An 18,302-nucleotide genomic window follows, 5' to 3' on the forward strand; every position below is an offset into this window, starting at 1 on the left:
GCTGTAACAAATTACCACAAATAGTGGCCTCTCTGATGCATTGGAGATACCTACTAGACATCCAGGTGGAGAGCAGGGCAGTGGGGAGTTGGACATACGGATCTGGAGTTCTGGGGAAAGATGCAAGCTGGAGCTATACTACAGGAGGCATCCATTACAGATGGTGTATGAGGCACTGAGAGATCATCTAGAAACTGAGGATTGAGAACGTCAAGGACTATGCCCCAGGCTCCTCAATAATTTCACCTCTCCATTCAAGGAACCCTTTTTTCCCTAACAAAATCTTATTTTGCAGCCCAATACATAAACACTGAAAATGAGGCTGCTTGCCCTAGTTGTGGTAGACCTGGGATCCGGGGTTCTGGAGCCTTGCCTCACCGATTGCCCTGTTTGCTCTCTTGGCCCATAAGGGAGCTTGGAGGTTCAATTGGTCTAGCATTTCTCACAAATGCCAGTTCTCCGGATTTGTTCCTTACCCACATTTTCTAACAATCTTTGGCAGTCTGGTCATTATTTCCTCATTATGTGCATGGGAAAACAGAGAAACCGAGGGATACATAATAACTTTATAGCAAGCGACTGAAAGAAGGCTTTCATTCTTCTCTGTATCCACGTCTCTCACCTTTGTGGGCAGTTGCAAATCCGTACGGTATATGTTGCAAGGGGATCCAAACCCACTAATTTCTGGGCACAGGGACGTATCTGGTTGCGGGAATAGAGTACGCTCTTTCATACTTGCGGTGACTGATGAACAGATGGCTTGTCTTGTGCAGCGAGAACTCCGTCCTTACTCCTTTGTCCAACCACACTCGCACCTTCTGTGTGATCGGCTGTGTTTGTGAGGTGCCATGTGACGAGACAGCTCAGATCTCACCCAGCGTATTGCAGACTGCCTGATGTTTTAATGTCATCCACCAGATGATATTTCCCTGATACGTGCTGTAGAATTAGATTTTGTTTGTAGCCATGCCATAAATGTTTAGTGCTGACTCTAATAAACTCCTGTGTATTTGCAGGGAAAATGTATGCGTGCCAGTACTGTGATGCTGTGTTTGCCCAGTCCATTGAGCTGTCCCGCCACGTGAGGACCCACACTGGGGACAAGCCCTATGTCTGCAGGGACTGTGGCAAGGGCTTCCGGCAAGCCAATGGCCTCTCCATCCATCTGCATACCTTTCACAGTATGTACTGAGGCTGTGGATCTCAAGCCCTCGATGCCAGCCTGGCACTGGGAAAGCATGTCACAATTGCAGCAGAGGTGTCAATCCATCAGACCCAAGCTCCATTCAGTGTCTTCCCCTTACCTGTTCCCCTGCAAAACCCAGAGTCCCTCCTTCCTAGTTCAGGAAGAATCTCATTTTAAGGTTTCTCATATGACGCTTATTTCTCTCTGGCCAGGCTGCTTCCCTGTCTTCCTTTTTAGCCTACCCGGCACCATTTGTCCAACAGAGGCAAATTCTGTTTGAAGGGAAAAGCCTCTATAACTGATTGGCTCACAGAACACTGGAATATTTCCATGAGTCCATCTTCCATCTGCCTTTTCCCATAGGAGCAGTCCAGACACTTTCTGAGTTAATGTCTACCATCTTGAGTGGGCCTTGGTTATGTTCCCTTCAAAACCTCCTGCCCAGCATTCTCTTCCGAGTGCCGTTGTATTTCACACAGTTGGTGGGGTCTGCCCCTGTCTTTCTCCCCTTCTGTGAGAACTGACACAGACAAAAACACACTTGTATTCGGCGTGCATGTGTGCATGGGCACACACACACACATATATACACACACACAGAGGAAGGAAGGACAAAGAAATTCTGTGATTCCTCATTACACCATCGGGAAATCGCCAGCATGGCATTTGGCTGGCCACATCACATTTTCTTCAGCCTCTCTTGTTGAAGCAGGAGTGTAATCAGCACAGCACAGCAGGGGAGTTAAGAGCTTGGAGTCTGGAATCACACAGGCTCGGACTTGAATCTTGACCCTGACGCTTACTTTCCTTGAGGCCTTAAACAAATTTATTTACCATTCTAAGCCTCTTATGCCCCTTCTGTAAACTAGAGCAAATAATAATGCCACCACCTTGGATTGTAATTAGAATTGAATGAGATCACATGTAAAGCATGACACTCCACGCCTGACACATAGAAAATGCTCAGTAATGCCAGATATTATTATTATTGGTGACAGGGGCAACCCTCTCAGATGCCATTTGTCACCATCAAAGCTTGTCTTTTTTGCATGCCACGCATCTCACATACTCTTCTTCCCTCCCCACCCCTCTTCCCACACACCAGTTTCTAGCTGTTGGCAGATACAGTGTCTCACAAGTGCGCTTTATGTAAACACATCCAAGTCTGTCGTCAGCCAGCCAGCAAGGACTTTGCCAAAGCTCCTATGTGCCCAGCATGTGGCTAGACCCTGGGTGATGCAGGGGAAATAAAGTGTGGCTCTTTCCCTCCAAGGAGTTTACAAGGCTGTCCAGAAAAATCCAGTTACAGTAGGCTTCCAGATGAGAGATTTGGCTTGGATCCAGCGCCACAATTTTGATGTCCTCTTGACCTCTTTAATGACATTCTGCTTTAGTCTTCCTTTCCCAGTAGCAATACATGGGCATCAGGAAAGGGGAAGACATTATTAACTTTCAGAAGGGAGAAGACCGAGAATACTTTGCCATACCCTAAACTATATCATCCGTGGCAGGCCTAGCATCCAGGCCCCCCTTTCCCATTTCTTGCCTGTTTCATAGAACCACATTGTTGCTTATAGAAAGCTGCATCAAAGTGTCTTTGAAGATGGTGTAAAACTGAGATTTCAAGAGCTCATGTCCACAGGGAAACTAGTTAGTGATGCTGCTGCATGTCAGAATTCCTGAATTAATCTGAATCAATGCACATAAAAGATTGGCTTGTGAGCAAAAGATTTTATTAAAACATTTTGATTTCTGTTGCTTTAAGAAAAATACCAAAGTTTCCTGCCATAGGATGGCAAATGTATTCTTCATCACTACTAGTTTTTATTTTGGGGGTCTCACTGAAGAGTTGGCATATCCAATTAAGCATGTAGCTCTCAAAGCATGGATTTGGGAGTGAGAGATGGGATTGTTACTCAGTTCAGCCATTTCTTAATAGTACCCATGGGCAAGATACTGCCTTACTACTCTAAACCTTGATTTTCCTAATCTGTAAAATAGGGATGATAATAGAACCTACTCATAGAGTTATTGGAAGGATTAAGTGAATTAATTTACATAAAGCGCTTAGAATATGCCTGTCATAGAGCACTCATTATGCTAATGTTTTTATTGTTGAATCTAAAGTGGGGAGAAAGGAAGCATCCCTCCACTTGTGCTGTTGATGACAAAGGAATTAGTGATGCTCTGGGGAATGTGCTGGAAATCCTCTACAGAGAATTAGAAAACTCCAGAATGCCCACTGCAAACAGGATGAGCCAGGGTGAAACTCCCTGGAAAGTGGTAAAGTGTAATTTAACTTGTAAGATGTAAAATGAGGAATGGAGATGAACTACATGATGCTGCAGAGATAGTTAATCTCAAAACCCTGGAGGAAGCCCACCTCCTGGGATGAAGGTAGGGATAGTCAGGTGACTCCTACACTGATTTCTGATCCTTGGAGTCTGTGACCCTGCCTGTTGTCTAAGCAGAGTCTTCACATTTGTTGCTGTACACAACAACCAGTGTTTCACTGATGGCTGCCTGTGGTGTTTTCATTTCCCCTCCACCTCTTCCTCTCGTGGATGTCCCATGAAACCAGACATAGAAGATCCTTATGACTGCAAGAAGTGCAGGATGAGTTTCCCCACTCTTCAGGATCACCGGAAGCACATCCATGAGGTGCACTCCAAAGAGTACCACCCCTGCCCCACGTGTGGGAAGATCTTCAGTGCCCCGTCCATGCTGGAGCGGCACATGGTCACCCACGTTGGAGGGAAGCCCTTCAGCTGCGGGATCTGCAACAAGGCCTACCAGGTGACCTCAGATGCCACTGGGAGCTCTTCCCCTAACCCCTGACCTACTCTCCATTTGATCTGCCCTGATGCCTGGGTTGCTGGCTTGCAGATCATATCTTGTATCCAGGATGTGACAATTGGCTGATTCTCATGAAGGATGCAGCTTGTGATCCAGATTCTCTAAGGAGATCTGGTCAGAGTGCTGCAGTTGGGGAGCTCATTATTGGAGCAAGAGTTCATACGCTTCTTCTCTTAGCCAGCAGACTTGTGGTGAACTGAATGCTGCTTTTCCCCTTGGACGCTCACCTTCCATAGAACCCATCACTCCCATGTGTCGGGCATGAGAGCGGCAATGGGGAGTGGAACACTACCTGGAATTACCTTGTTTGGCACAATTAGTGTTTGTTTGTTTAACTTCCAGGGCAGGGCTCAGCCTTTTTACCTTAGGATTTGATATGTAATTGAAGTGAAGCCCCGTATAGAACTAAAAAGAAACTATATCTATCAGAAGCTTTAAAACTACAGAGAAAAGAATGGTCCTTTTGGCATCTATGAGATTTGGGTATAGACAAAGAAGCATAACTGCTAATTTTAGCTCAGCGAAAATTGAGAGCTAACTTTGTGCCAAGGCTCATGTTGTGACATTAGCGTTCTGGAATGGAGACCTGGGCTTGAGCCCTAGGATGGCGTGGAATTGTAGGGAAAGTATTCCCAGTGCTGCTCTGGAACCCGGGAAGGAGAGGGACTCTTGCTTACGGGACAAGGGCAGTGTGCACTCTTCCAGCAGCTTGCTCTGCTGCGCCCCAGCTTCCTGGGAAGCCGTGAGATGCAGCTCAGTGGTAAAGCACACAGGTGTTTCAGTTGGAAGGCCCGGGCCTGAGTCCTGGTCCTGCTATCTCCTGATGTTATGATTAGTCATTTAGCCCCTCAGTGCCTCCGCTTCCAGCTCACTAGGAAGACTCTTAACGCCTCCGTCATAGCCTTATTGTAAGGAATGAGCCTGTGAAGGACTCCCAGGAGCCCTGCCCTGTAGTGGCTTCCCAATGAATATGTCGTTGCCTTATTCTCACAAACACCAGCCTCTCCTCACATCAGCACCCAGTGTGATAGGTAAGAGTGTGTGATACTAGAAACATCAGCTTACCCAGAAGTGTGTGTGTTTTCGAGCCTCGTGAACTCTCCAGCTTGCTGGAACTTTCTAAGACCTAACACTTGCCAAATTCCTTGCAGCAATTATCTGGTTTGTGGTACCACAATCGGACCCACCACCCTGATGTATTTGCTGCTCAGAACCACCGATCTTCCAAGTTCTCATCACTCCAGTGCAGCTCCTGTGACAAAACCTTCCCCAACACCATTGAGCACAAGAAGCACATCAAAGCAGAGCATGCAGGTGACGTTTGGGTACCGCCGGCAGAGAGTGAGAGGGGCTTGATGGTGTAGCCTCCTGGGTGCCACCAGAAATCCTCACTTCTAATAGTCTAGTGTGGTGTGCGGTGGTCATTGCCTTTTTCTGCGCCAGCGCACATGAAGGCTGCCACACCAGTCCATAGCAGCAGCAGTCAGTAGCAGCAGCTTGAGTGGCAGTGGTTCTCAAACCTGGAAGCGTAGAGCAGTGTAAGCTCCCACCACTCGTGAGTGAGAACTTATCGCAGCACCTAGGAAGGGTGTCAGCCTCGGTGGTAGGCAGGCCTGAGTGGAAATCCTGATTCCAGCACTTATCAGCTGCATGACCTTGGCAAGTGACTTCTCTTTTCTGAGCCTGTTTTCTTCTCTCCAGAATGGCAGTTATTAAAACCTACTTTGCAGGTAAATTTGGTGATAATCACAGCAGCTGTCAGTTACAGAGTGTTTCCTAGGTGCAAGACACCATGCTAAGCACCTCGTGTATATTTTCTCATTTCATTCTCACAACATCCCTCTGAGCATCCAGGCAGTCTGGATCCAGATCTCCTGCTCTTTACCACTAGATTGTGCAAATATACCATAGGTTATAAGATTCCTGGCACTTGGTAGATGCTTGCTAAGTATTGGCCATCGCCCCAACTCCAGCCCTGTTACTCTTTAGCCTTGGAAAGCCAACCATTTGTTCTTCCCCAGCACGTCTTTCCTTATGCACTTCACAGATATGAAGTTCCATGAATGTGACCAGTGTAAGGAGCTCTTCCCCACGCCAGCCTTGCTGCAGGTTCACGTCAAGTGCCAGCATTCAGGTCAGTACCCCGTCAGCATGCTTCTAGGCTAGACTGCTGGGGCCTGAGTCTCCTCCCCACCACTTGCAGCTTTGCAACCCAGGCTAAATTGCTTAACAAACTTGTGCCTCAGTTTCTTCATCTATAAAATGGGAACAGTTGTAGCACCTGCCTCATAGAGTAGTGTGAAAAACTGAAGGCCTTGGCATCAATAAGCATCCCTTAAGCGGTAACTGTGATTGTCATTGTTATTGCTATATTTCATCAAATCTAAAGTGCCAGTTAAAAATAAATAAATACAATTCCAGTTATAAGATATACCATTTTTATTCATTTATTTTGTCACCCAGCCTGGAGTGCAGTGGTGCAATCTCGGCTCACTCCTTCCATCTCCTGGGTTCAAGCAATTCTCCCTGCCTCAGCCTCCCAAGTAGCTGGGATTACAGGTGCCTGCCACCACGTTCGACTAAATAAGATGTACCATTTTTAATGAACTATTAAGAAAGAAAAACTACTGTCAGTTAAACTGTGCTTTCTTATCACTTAGAATATCTACGTTATTCTAAGTGCTGTTTTGGACTTAAGTTGACATAGATTTTTATCATGTCACTCACTGTAGTGTGCATACATAAAAAGGAAAACATAAAAAATAAACTGATTAAGGGAAGAATCCAGCTTCTCAGAGTAACATTCAATTCAGATTGTCAACAAGCATGTTTTTCCACACAGTGTTTACTCTGCCATCAAGAACATTGATGATGGAATACGTAATATAAGATTCCATCAAAGAATTGAAGGCCATTGGTTTTGGTCTCTTGAGCATTATGTAAAACTAGTCTACTTTTGATTCCTGCTTTGGGAATATAGCTAACCTTTCATCACTTACCTCCTCCCTTCTAAACCATTTGGTTTCCATGCGTTAAAAACATGCACCATTCCTGTCTTAGGGAGTTTCTTCCAAGCCGTGGACGCCCATTCTGTAAGTCTTGATGCTGCCACTTTTGATGTTCGTGTGCACATTGACAATTGCACCTGACTGCCTTAGCCCACAGAAGTCGTAAGGTGCCATCGATCCTATTTCAGAGATGTTAAAATGTATTTCTTAGAATTGATGAAATATAGTATGGTCAGCATGATTATCTGCAGTTGAATGAATAATGGGCTTCTACAGAGACAGATTTAGCCTGAATCTAATACTAATGAAACTGTCGTCTCAGGGCCCCTCACTTGCATGGGACCTTCCAATGCTCTGTCTTTGTCATTTTGTATTATTTTTCTTAAGGCTCCCCAGATTGAACAACCTTCAGGTCCCACAAAATCTGGATCTGCCTCCAAGCCTCGATCCCCATTGCTCCTTCCTCTCATGTCTTCCTGCCCTCGTTTCTCTCATTTTTCCCACAGCCCTCCTCTTCTGTCTCCCTCTCCTCCAGGGTCCCAGCCATTCCGGTGCTTGTACTGTGCTGCTACTTTCCGTTTTCCTGGAGCATTGCAGCACCATGTCACCACAGAGCACTTCAAGCAGTCAGAGACCACCTTCCCATGTGAGCTCTGTGGGGAACTCTTCACCTCCCAGGCCCAGCTTGACAGTCACCTGGAATCTGAGCACCCGAAGGTGATGAGCACGGAAACCCAGGCAGCAGCCTCACAGATGGTGCAGGTGATTCTGGGGCCATCAGCTACACAGAATGCTAACACAGGGTTCCTAAGGCTTCTCTAGAGGTGGCTCTGTCATAGTACCAAGCGATACTCTTTGGGGATCTTGTCGAGAGTCTCTCTGGACTTCTTACAAAGCAGGACAGAAAATTCTAGTCTCCTGGTGGCCACATGGGAAGTGGCCCTTAGGTAGAGCGAGCCTGGAACAAGAATTTCCAAAAGAGGAACAGCTTGGTCCGTCCCCCCAGTGCATACGTCCCTGCCTCCTGAGAAACACCGTGGGGTGTGGTGAGAACTGCAGGAAACCTCAGAGACAGAGGAGCTCTTTGTTGGGCAGGGACCAGCCTGCAGTTGAAGCGCTTGGAGAGCGCCTCTGGGCTGGACACAGTACACACTTGCACACACCTGGGCCTCTCCTCTTTACCTGGGTGAAAAAAACGCCTCTTCTTGATATTTCAGGACTAAGCTTGATCCAGCTTCTCTTTGCTTCCCTGATCCTCATTTACTCTTCTCCCCGTCTTCTCCAGAGAGGGTGGGCAGAAAAGGAAGATAAACTCAGGTCCATCCATCACCAGTAATTTGTGGGTGGGTTGGAGAGGAACCATAAACTGGTTGAGGTTTTGGTCTGTTAGACTGTCGCGCTGTCCAGTTCCATAGATCAGTCATTTATAAACCAGGTTCTTGCAGGCCTCTGGGGAACAGAGGGGAAGTTGGGTAGGCAGGACTCCCGTCAACACTCTGCTGTCATATCAACCAAAGGTGCTCTGCTTTTATCTTTTTTGTATATTATGGTTCTTGATAATATGACCTTTGGGGAAAAGGTGGGGCTGGGGGGTCCATTTCTAAAAGAAAAAGAAAGCAAAGCAGTTTGAAAACTACTTTCCTAGATCATTGTTGATTGAACATCACAGTAGATCTCTTCTCTCCTGTAGCACAGAGAAGTAGCCGGGCTTGGCTTCCTCACTCGTTCCTGCTTTCTGCTCTTCGCTGATTCTCAAGAGCAAGGTGGCTGTGGCCTCTGCTTTAAAAATATCAAGGGCATCTAGCTCTTCTGGCATCTATGGTTCAGAAACACCAACTTGGAGGCTTAGGCAGGAATTGGAAATGCCTGACCACAGACTCATTCTCTCTGAGTTGGAAAGGTTGTCTTTAACAGATTATGCAGATTTGGAAGGGACATAGGTGGGCTGTGGAGAAGAGAAGGGGGCACTGGCCGCCAGGTTGGTGAGCTGAATGAATGCATGGAGTCACAGTTCATCCAGTCTTCCTCCTAAGCTCAATCACTGTGTGGCCTCCTGGGAAGGCTGTGGGCCTGTGAGAGGTCCAGAGACGCTGCCCCAGGCCCGCCTGGGCCTGTGGTGGATCAATCCCGTTCCCGTGTTCCAGGCATGAGACCAGCTGGCTTCAGTGGCATTCCTCTCACATGGCACTCACCTCTGCACTGTCATCCCAAGACAGGAAAACCCAGTGTGAAAAACGGAGCCCGTGTGCGCTGGTGTGTAATCATAGAGTCCGGGCACCCCAAGATGGCGTACTGAGCGAAATTATAGCAATTTAGTGCAGTTATTTAAATGGTTTGCTGGCCTTCTCTTTTGCGTCGCCGGTGGGTTAGACTTGCCTCTTCCCATTAGGCACACGTAATTGCTCTCCTCAGGTGAAAACATAAATATCATCATTACAGCATGAGATGAAAACCATGTAAATCAGGGAGCCAACTGCGAACACTGCCCAGAGCAGCCTCATGGTCTTTCTCTTTCAGGTGATCCAAACCCCAGAGCCGGTGGCCCCGACAGAGCAGGTGATCACTTTGGAGGAGACCCAGCTTGCCGGGTCACAGGTGTTTGTGACGTTGCCAGATTCTCAGGCATCTCAGGCCAGCTCTGAGCTCGTGGCAGTGACTGTGGAGGATTTGCTGGATGGCACAGTGACGCTGATCTGTGGTGAGGCCAAATGAGCAGCCGTTCATCCGGCAGAGCCTTCCTGTGTTTGCAGCTGAGAGGAGGCCCCACAGCTTGCCCTTTGTCCTCCATCCCTGGCTGTCCTGAGTGGTGAGCATCTTAGCTTAGCACCAACCAACACAGTCTCACCTAGAAAACAGACGGAAGCTTCATTGTTCTCATAGAACCAACAGCATCCGAGCCCTCAATACCAACTGCACCATCCTCTGTAGGAGACAGGCCTCCTTCCCCACAGGCCCGCTGCTGCGGCCTCTGTGACACTGTCCATCCCCAAGTGACATGTAGCTTCAGAAGTAGAGTCTAAAAGAGCAGTGGCATGGGAGCTGGTGACCAGGGTACCCCAGGAGGCGCGATGTGCTGACACCCTTCAGTGGGCAGAATGGCAGTTAGATATGGGGCTTGGCCCACAGTGGGGCTGCAAATGCTGCCAGTGCCTCTGGCCATTTAAAGTGAGAGGGGCACCAACAGACAATTCAGGGACCTCAGGTGTGAGCACACTTGGCCCCTTCTTCAGTCCTATCATCCTGCCCTCCGCTGGGGTTCCCCCTGCACCCAGTGGCCATGCCCAGCACCCTGCTGATGGCTATAGGACACGTAGCCCTCATTTCCATGCCTGGTAACGCCTTGTCAGTTGTCAGCCCTTCCCAAAACAAAGCTTTGGAGTTTCTGCTGGACGTGTTGAATGTGAGGCATCAGCTGCTAGCCAGTCTCTGCCTTTCCAGGACATTCTTCTTGGTATTCCTTACCTGAAGGCTGGTTCCCACAGCTCTTCCGTGTCATCTTCATCCCCTTCCTTTAATCAAAGGCTGAAATCTGCCTGACTTGGCAGCCTCGCTCCCTCTGGGTCACGTGGTGCAGACCGTGACCAGCACCAGGCAGGCAGTCCTGTCTGCGTGTGGAGGAGCAGCCGTGACTGCCCGTGGCTCTGCTGCCATGCACTCCCTGCCTTGGGAGTGGCCTGCTGCCTCACCTCCCCAAGGCCGCCACACTTATTGCAGGTCAGCGATCCTTTGGAGTCCGAATTTCACAAAGCTTTTTTATCTTCAGTTCCAAAAATATAATCTGATAATTAATGGTTTGTGGAATCCATTATGAAGTGCAATTAGATAGATGTAAGTTCCTGCCGTTGGAAAGAATGACTAGCATTTATCTTCTTTTCCTTCCACGCCAAAGGTTGGAGTCTGCTGGTGTGGTGCTTACACACCAGGCAGGGCTCTCTGCCACCGTGTGTGGCTTGACCCCCTGTGGAGGGGAGTGCCTGGTTGGGTCCCACATTGGCAGAGATGGGGCCACCTCTTCCTTCCAGGCACATCTCACATTGCCATGTACAGAGGCAGGGGTCACTTTTGGTCACCATGGAAGCTTTTATTGCTCCCACATGGTCAGGTCTTACCCTGCTTGAAGCACAGAAGGCACAGCCTTACTGACCAGCACACCCACTGACTGGCATCTGCTGGCTTTGTGCAGCCAGCCCCGACAGTTTCCACAGCGAGCGCCAGCTCCGGCCAGCCTGGGACAGCTCATCCCAGCCAACTACACCTGCCTCTGGTCCTGTCCACATTCTGATATGTAGGTCACTTGAGCTTGTCAATTAGAGTTCTGCCATTCTGAAATAAATGAAGTTTCTAAAGGAGAGTCGGCCTCAGAAGCCAAAAACTGACCAGAAGATGGTGCTCAAACCTTTAAGACTTCATCTCCATGTGAAGGGCTCACTGTTTCTACCAAGGCTGTCCCTGTGTTAAGGCTTTTCCGTCCTGGGAACATCAGACTGGGAGAGCTCTTGATCTGCAGGTGGCAAAATGGCACTGAATATCCCCTTGGCACCAGAGAAAACCCACTGAAAGATGGTAGAGTGGCACATGCTTACAGGGCATTGGTGCCAAGCCCAGTGGATGAGAATACAGCCCCTCACAAGCTGTGGGATGGGGCTTGGGAGCCGCAGTGAATGTCACTAAAATTTCTTCCAAAACAAAACAAGAAATAATTGCTGAGAGCTTATAGGGAAGTAATTAAAAAAAAAAAAAAAAAAAAAACTCTTCGGAATCAAGAGGGCTGTAAGTTTTGAATTCAAGTGTCAGATGCTTTCAAGCACTGAGAAATTCTTTCTCAGGTTTCTGTTTTTGGGGGAGACAGGGTCTGGAATACAGTGACACGATCTTGGCTCACAGCAACCTCTGCGGGCTCAAGCGATCCTCCCGCCACAGCTTCCCAAGTAGCTGGGACCACAGACATGAGCCACCACTGCTGGCCAGTTTGTTTTGTTTTGTTTTTGTAGAGACGGGGTCTGGCCATGTTGCCCAGGCTGGTTTCAAACTCCTGAGCTCAAGCCGTTATCCCACCTGGGCCTCCCAAAGTGCTGGGATTACAGACATGAGCCACGACGCCTGGCCAGGTTTCTGCTGGAGACCCAGATTGTGACAAGACATTTGTTTTCTTTGGAATCACCAGATTTGCAGCTTACTGTGCCGAGAGTGGACTGGCTACTGGGGCCCATCGGATGCCCTCTGGCCCGTGGCACACACAGCAGAAGGCACAAACCCAGTGCTGGTTCTCATCAAGAAAGAGGGGAAGGCCCCTCCCGAGTTCACGGTCTGCTCTGAGCAGGCTCCGCACTGGCTGACTGATTTTATGGTCTTGCTCTCTAGAGAAGCCCAGATGGATCTTATTATAGGAAAACTTTCTGACTCTGCTTGGCCATTTTATCCTTTTCTCCTGCTTCTACCCAAGAGACCTGAATTGCCGCCACAGAGGACAGTGTTCGTGTGGTCTCCTGAGTCCACATCACTCGCTTCTGTGGGGTCCTGGTGCTGTATTTGCCTCGTGCCCCATAGGGTGCTGCCCTTATGGCCTCTGGACTGAACTCTGGGGCCTTTGGGGTGGTGTGAAGGAGTCCGTGGGCTTCTTAGAACACATGGATCTGTTCGGTAGGTCCCCAGACCTCTGCTCCCAGAGCTCATGTCCCAGCTGGTGAGGAGGGAAAGGCAGTCAGATTCCAGGCCGGAGTGTGATTCTGTGGGAATACTGGGGTCAGTTAGGGAACAGGACTTACCCATTGTAGGTAAGTGAGACAGCAAATAGATGATTCAAGAGCAAGGATTACTGCAGGAAGGTGAGACTCCTGTCGACGCACATTAGCAGAACCTGGAATCAGAGGGCAGGGACCAGGGGTCTTTACTCATTTCTTTTATGGGTAAAGAGGCATGAAGAGACAGCCTGTCTCAGAAGCTCTGTGTTTGGGAAGCTTTGAGCCCAGTGAGTAGCAGGGTCTGCAGTATGAATACCTTTCCCTGGCGATCCGGGTCTCCTCTAAGGAAGTCTTCTGACTTCCCACTGACCACAGGAGGCACGCCAGCTTCATCCCTCAGGCTAGAGTTCTGATAATCGGGGCTGAGGGGTAAAATAAAATCCAGTCAGACAGACAGTGGGGAGACAGGTCCCTGCTCTTTATTTGCAGGATCAATCAGGGACTCCCAGAAAGGAAGGAGAATGGTGAGGGGGCCCTAAGCTGGTGACGTGGTCACTACAAGCTGAAGACAGGCTGATGGGGTGGCGGATGTGCCTTTAAACCTCACGTGCCTGGAAGCTGCGCATTGACCAAAGGAGGGAGGGAATTGCCAACCATGCACAGAGTGGGCAGGAGGTTCCAGGAGACAAGCAGCATGTTATTAAATTGGGCCTAGGCAGTTGGACGATGATGGAGAAAATGCAGGGATGCTATAATGAGTCCTCCCCAAGGGCGAGTTCAGCACCTGAGCCCTGTTCTGCTTGTATCCCAGTGACACTTGGGAGGTAGAAGAAACTGGGAGTAAGAGGACAGTTTGGGGCTGAAGGGAGTGTCAGAGGCAAGTCGATCCTTGTTTTGTTGTCACGGAAACTTTGAGGCTGGTGGGACTTAGGCCAAAAGCTCAGAAGCACAGCCAAAATGTAGAAGCTTGCTACTCCTACGACTCGGCCTATAAAGAAGAGAGAAGCTGTCTGTACTTTGGGAACTACATTGTTGAAGGGAAAAAATCACTCCCTGCCTAATTAAGTTGCTTCCAAATTGGGGGAATGTGTGTCATTTCCTTTACCAAGGCCAATCAGCCCTGCTTCCACCATGGTCAGGACAGCCAGCTCCTACGTGATGCCGTATAAATTGGATTACAAACCATATTCATGTTCAACTTGCACTAATCTATATAAATAAAATATGTACTTTGAAAAAAATTAGGCTACGTGAGTTTCAAATGGACTGTGATGTTATAGACCTGCTTTCTCTTTGGTTCTGGGCCAGTGTCAGACGGGGACCGGCGTGATGGGCCTGGTGTCCTAGGGGCCATTTGTGTACCTTGTGGCCATGTTAACATGGCCTAGGGGAAAGAAAGCTCTCCCGTCATGTGGAGTCTCATTCCTAAACCCTCCTTCCCAGGGAGCGAGTGTAGGGCAGGGTTTCAGAGCACAGGCTTTGGTGTCCAGCCTGGGTACATCCAGCTGTCCTGCTGTCTAACTGTGACATTGTGTGAGATGCTTACCCTCTCTGAGCTGCCTCCTCCTGGCCCCCAACTTTATTATAAAATGGAGAAATGATTGTGCTTACTCTACAGAATTGTAGTATGATTTAAAAGTCTGGAATTAATGTATTTAATGTAGAAAATTTTAACTTTTATTAATAAAAATTTTTTGCATGCAAGTCAACTATTCCCTGCATTCTCTGGCACTAAAGAGAATGTTCATTCCTGTATCTTTATGTAGTCTTTCTTTTTCCTCTGAATCCTTAGGGGATCCTTATAACACCCACTTTTCATTTATCTCTTGAATCTCAACTGCTCCCAAAGTACAAAGTGCTGAGCAGATAGCTGTAAAATAAACTAAACCTTTCTCGCTGAACAGCTGGAAATGTCACATTGCTGGCAGCCAACAAGGAAATAAGAACAGGAGACCCGGATGGGATGTACCTGACTTCTGCAGGAAGCACCCAGTGTTTAAGACGAGGGGAGGTGCATTAGATCCCGCAGCCCTGCTGCTGCAGAGAGCAGGGGAGTTGGGGAGGTTCTGTGCTCACGCCTCCTGGGACAGTTCTGGAGGAGCACAGACGGACCCTTGTTCAGAGCTCGCAAGTGAGTTGAGGAAGGAATGCTCCCCTGCCTAAATGCTGTCTTTGGAGAGCAGGGCTGGAGCTGCCCGTGTCATATTTTGGGCAGTAGTCCCAAGAGTGTCCCGGCCAGCTGCAGTGGGTAATTGTAACATGCAGTTGGACCCCAGCCTCAAAGTTGAAGGTATGCAGAGGTGAAGTGCTGCTGCAGGTTGGGTGGGATGGAGCAGAGGTAGGAAGTGGGCTGAGGGGTTCCCTCGGTGATCTTCTGGGCCAGGGTGGCTGGCTGGAAGGACTCAGCAGCACAGTGGAAAAGACACGGGCTTGGGAGCTTCCCAGCTCCACGTCTTACTAGACAGATGACCTTGGGCAAGTTTTTCCTGACAGTGACTGTGAGAAGAAAGTTAACATTTGTAAAATATCTGACAGAATATAGACGCTTCGTAGATGATGGCTGTTCATGTTTATAATATTTTAGAAGGGCCTGGAGGAAGAGCCAGGGCAGAGGAGAACTGGAAAGGAGGTGCCTAATGTATCCTAGATACAGGGTCTGGAACCCAGTGCAGGGGTCTCCAAAACCAGGATAAGAGGAAGCATAAATCCAGAGACCTCAGCCCAGACCAGAGTGAACAGTGATCTGAGGGGAACAGGATCTCCCCAGGTTGGTACAGGGACTCTCAGCTGTTGGGCACTACAGCAGAGGGGTCACATCTGAGTAAAGGCAGAAACCTGGGCATGTTGGGTGGGGACACATCCAGTGAGAGCAAAGGAAATGGAAAAACTAAGTCCGCAGTGATTTTTGGCCTCTCTGCCTCTTTAGTGTTTACTGTCTGTCCTTTTCTCCATAGGCTTATGCTCAGGATATGTTTGGAATGAAAGGGAAAAGGGGCTTGTGGCGCCATGCAGACGTGCCCTAGACCAGGACCTTTGCTCTTCATTAAGAGATGAAGAGGTTATAAGGATGTGGACATAGAAACCAAGTTCATGTTCTCGAGAATGTTCTGCAGGCTTTTCTTCATGCATCTGTCCTGCCTTTTGGCCTTTCACCCAGGGCAGGTGTAGGTCCCATGCCCACCAAGACCTCTGTATCTCCTCCGCGTACTCAGACTGGACAGTACTCAGTGGACGCTTAGCAGATGCTGCCGACTGCTGGAGACAGGGACTCTGACCTTGGACTCGCTCTTCCGAGGGTAGAGGAGCTGCTTCCTATTCTGCAGCTCTGCACCACATGTTCAGTGTGAGCTGTTTTCTAGCCAGTCGTGGAATATGCTATTATTCCATCTACTCTCCATCCACCTCATGTCTGCAACCTTGTGAGGCAGAGAGAGCCAGCACTTGGCGGGGTTGCGTGTGCTGCTAGAATCCTGAGCTCCATCGTGGAGAAAGAACTTCCCCAGCTTTCCCTGTCACTCCCTAAATCTGTATTCTGCAATGTCCCAAATTCATCTACTACACAATGGAAACCCTAGGTATGCAGTTGTGTATTTTTGCCTTAATCCTCACACAGCTTCATCTCATTTGAGATTCTAACCAGTATGAGGACAGGGACCACATCCTATTTACTGCCTTGGTTTCTCTGAGAGTTAGGGGTGTGGGTTGGGCACACAGAGGCTCTGCCAGAACCAAGCGGTACCCCTCTTGCTTACCTTCATTTCTCGGCTCTGGGAGAACCCAACTTCCATATTTTATTCTGGTCAGTGAGGCTATACCCCAAGTTACCCGTGGGCTGGTCTGTCAGAACATCCTCCTCTCTTTGTCCTCTGAGAAGAGATTAGCAGAAGGCCAAGAGCAGCCAGCCGGCCCCACCACTCCAGCTGCTCTGATCAAACACCATTCCTGCCGCTTCTTCTAGCTCTGGCTCCCCCAGCGCAGGCCAGAAACAGCTGATCAAACACATCAGGACAAGGTCAGTCCAGGGACCCACGATCCCCTCCAGGGGAGATTTCACAGCCCTGCCATCAGGAGGGTCTGATAAAAATGGGCAAGGGGTGGGGAAGGGTGCCTATGGGGCTGGCACGGGAGCAAACAGCTTTTCATGTTGTTTAAGGTTGAAACACCTGTGCTCCATGCAGGGTCCACACCAAGCCAGCATTTCCAGAAAGGCAGGGCTGGAGCTGAGGAGACGGGAGCTGTGTGTGCACGTATGAGTATGTGGGGGTGACAGAGATGTCAAGTAAGAGCGCATGTGGGTTTGGGAGCATGGGATTATTAGATTGTCACAGGATGACTTAAGATCCTCCCTCGCTAAACTGTGACCCCTTCAAGGGCACGGACTGTGCATTATCCTCGTTCTCTGTCTTACATGCACACGTGTGTACCCAGCAGTTAGCCTGGCACATCAGGTGCCTGAGTGCACAGATGTGTTAGACCTGAAGTTCTGGGACTCGGTAAGGTCCTGTTACCAGGCTAAAATGGTGCCTGGCTCCTGCTCCTACAGGACTCATCAGCCAGGTAAGGATTATATATGAGAAACAGGTACCAAAAACACCCATGCCCGTCCAGACTCAAGACCCAAAGATCCCAGCACCTACAAATTCTGTGGGGGTTTTGGTTGGTTGGTTGGTTTGTTGGTCTTTTTCATGGGTATGGGAAGGAAGAAGAAGATTAATATTTTTTAGAAATAGGCCAGGCGTGGTGGCTCACGCCTGTAATCCCAGCACTTTGGGAAGCCGAGGCGGGTGGATCATCTGAGGTCAGGAGTTCGAGACCATCCTGGCCAACATGGTGAAACCCCATCTCTACTAAAAATACAAAATTAGCCAGGCATGGTGGCGCATACCTGTAGTCCTAGCTACTTGGGAGGCTGAGTCAGGAGAATCACTTGAACCCAGGAGGTGGAGGCTGCAGTGAGCTGAGATTGCACCACTGCACTCCAGCCTGGAGAAGACAGAGCGAGACTCCATCTCAAAAAAAAAAAAAAAAAAAGAAATATTATCCTAATTAATGATTGGTATTATTACGTGCTTACATTAGACACTGGATGAAGAACTTTTTGTAATTTTTTTTTTTTTTTGAGACAAAGTCTTACTCTGTTGCCCAGGCTGGAGCGTGGTGGTGTAATCTCGGCTCACTGCAACCTCCACCTCCCAGATTCAAGCCATTCTCCTGCCTAAGCTTCCGAAGTAGCTGGGATTACAGGCGTGCACCACCACACCTGGCTAATGTTTGTATTTTTAGTAGAAACGGTGTTTCACCATGGTGGCCAGGCTGGTCTTGAACTCCTGACTTCAGGCGATCCACTCACTTCGGACCCGCGAAGTGTTGGGATTACAGGCATGAGCCACCATGCCTGGCTCAGTAATTCTTATTTCTCAGAATTCTAGCACCAGCTCCACAACGAAGGTGCTGTTATCATCCCTGTATTACAGATGGGGAAACCAACACCAGAGGTGAAGTTGCTATGTAGTGAGAGAGCAGCAGCGTAGCTGGGATCCGAACCCAGCTGTCTGACTCCAGAGTCTGCTC

At 48.8% G+C, this 18,302-nt stretch overlaps 2 protein-coding genes across 8 annotated transcripts in view; both read left to right on the forward strand.

Annotated features, from left to right (window-relative positions):
• The window catches only part of ZBTB40 (zinc finger and BTB domain containing 40), a 79,824-nt gene extending 65,852 nt beyond the window's left edge, over window positions 1-13,972 (forward strand). For all 3 annotated transcript variants that reach the window (XM_050790170.1, XM_050790155.1, XM_050790163.1), the window contains 6 exons: window positions 1,017-1,181; window positions 3,768-3,982; window positions 5,194-5,356; window positions 6,090-6,176; window positions 7,586-7,812; window positions 9,568-13,972. In XM_050790170.1, coding sequence (XP_050646127.1) covers window positions 1,017-1,181; window positions 3,768-3,982; window positions 5,194-5,356; window positions 6,090-6,176; window positions 7,586-7,812; window positions 9,568-9,762 — 1,052 coding nt within the window. In that variant the 3' untranslated portion in view covers window positions 9,763-13,972. The remainder of the gene's footprint in view (window positions 1-1,016; window positions 1,182-3,767; window positions 3,983-5,193; window positions 5,357-6,089; window positions 6,177-7,585; window positions 7,813-9,567) is intronic.
• C1QA (complement C1q A chain) overlaps window positions 1-18,302 on the forward strand; it is a 431,051-nt gene that overhangs the window by 307,764 nt on the left and 104,985 nt on the right. The gene's annotated exons all lie outside the window — the stretch shown is intronic.

Source organism: Macaca thibetana, chromosome 1 (genome assembly GCF_024542745.1).
Source record: "Macaca thibetana thibetana isolate TM-01 chromosome 1, ASM2454274v1, whole genome shotgun sequence".
In the NCBI taxonomy this organism is placed as follows: domain Eukaryota; kingdom Metazoa; phylum Chordata; class Mammalia; order Primates; family Cercopithecidae; genus Macaca; species Macaca thibetana.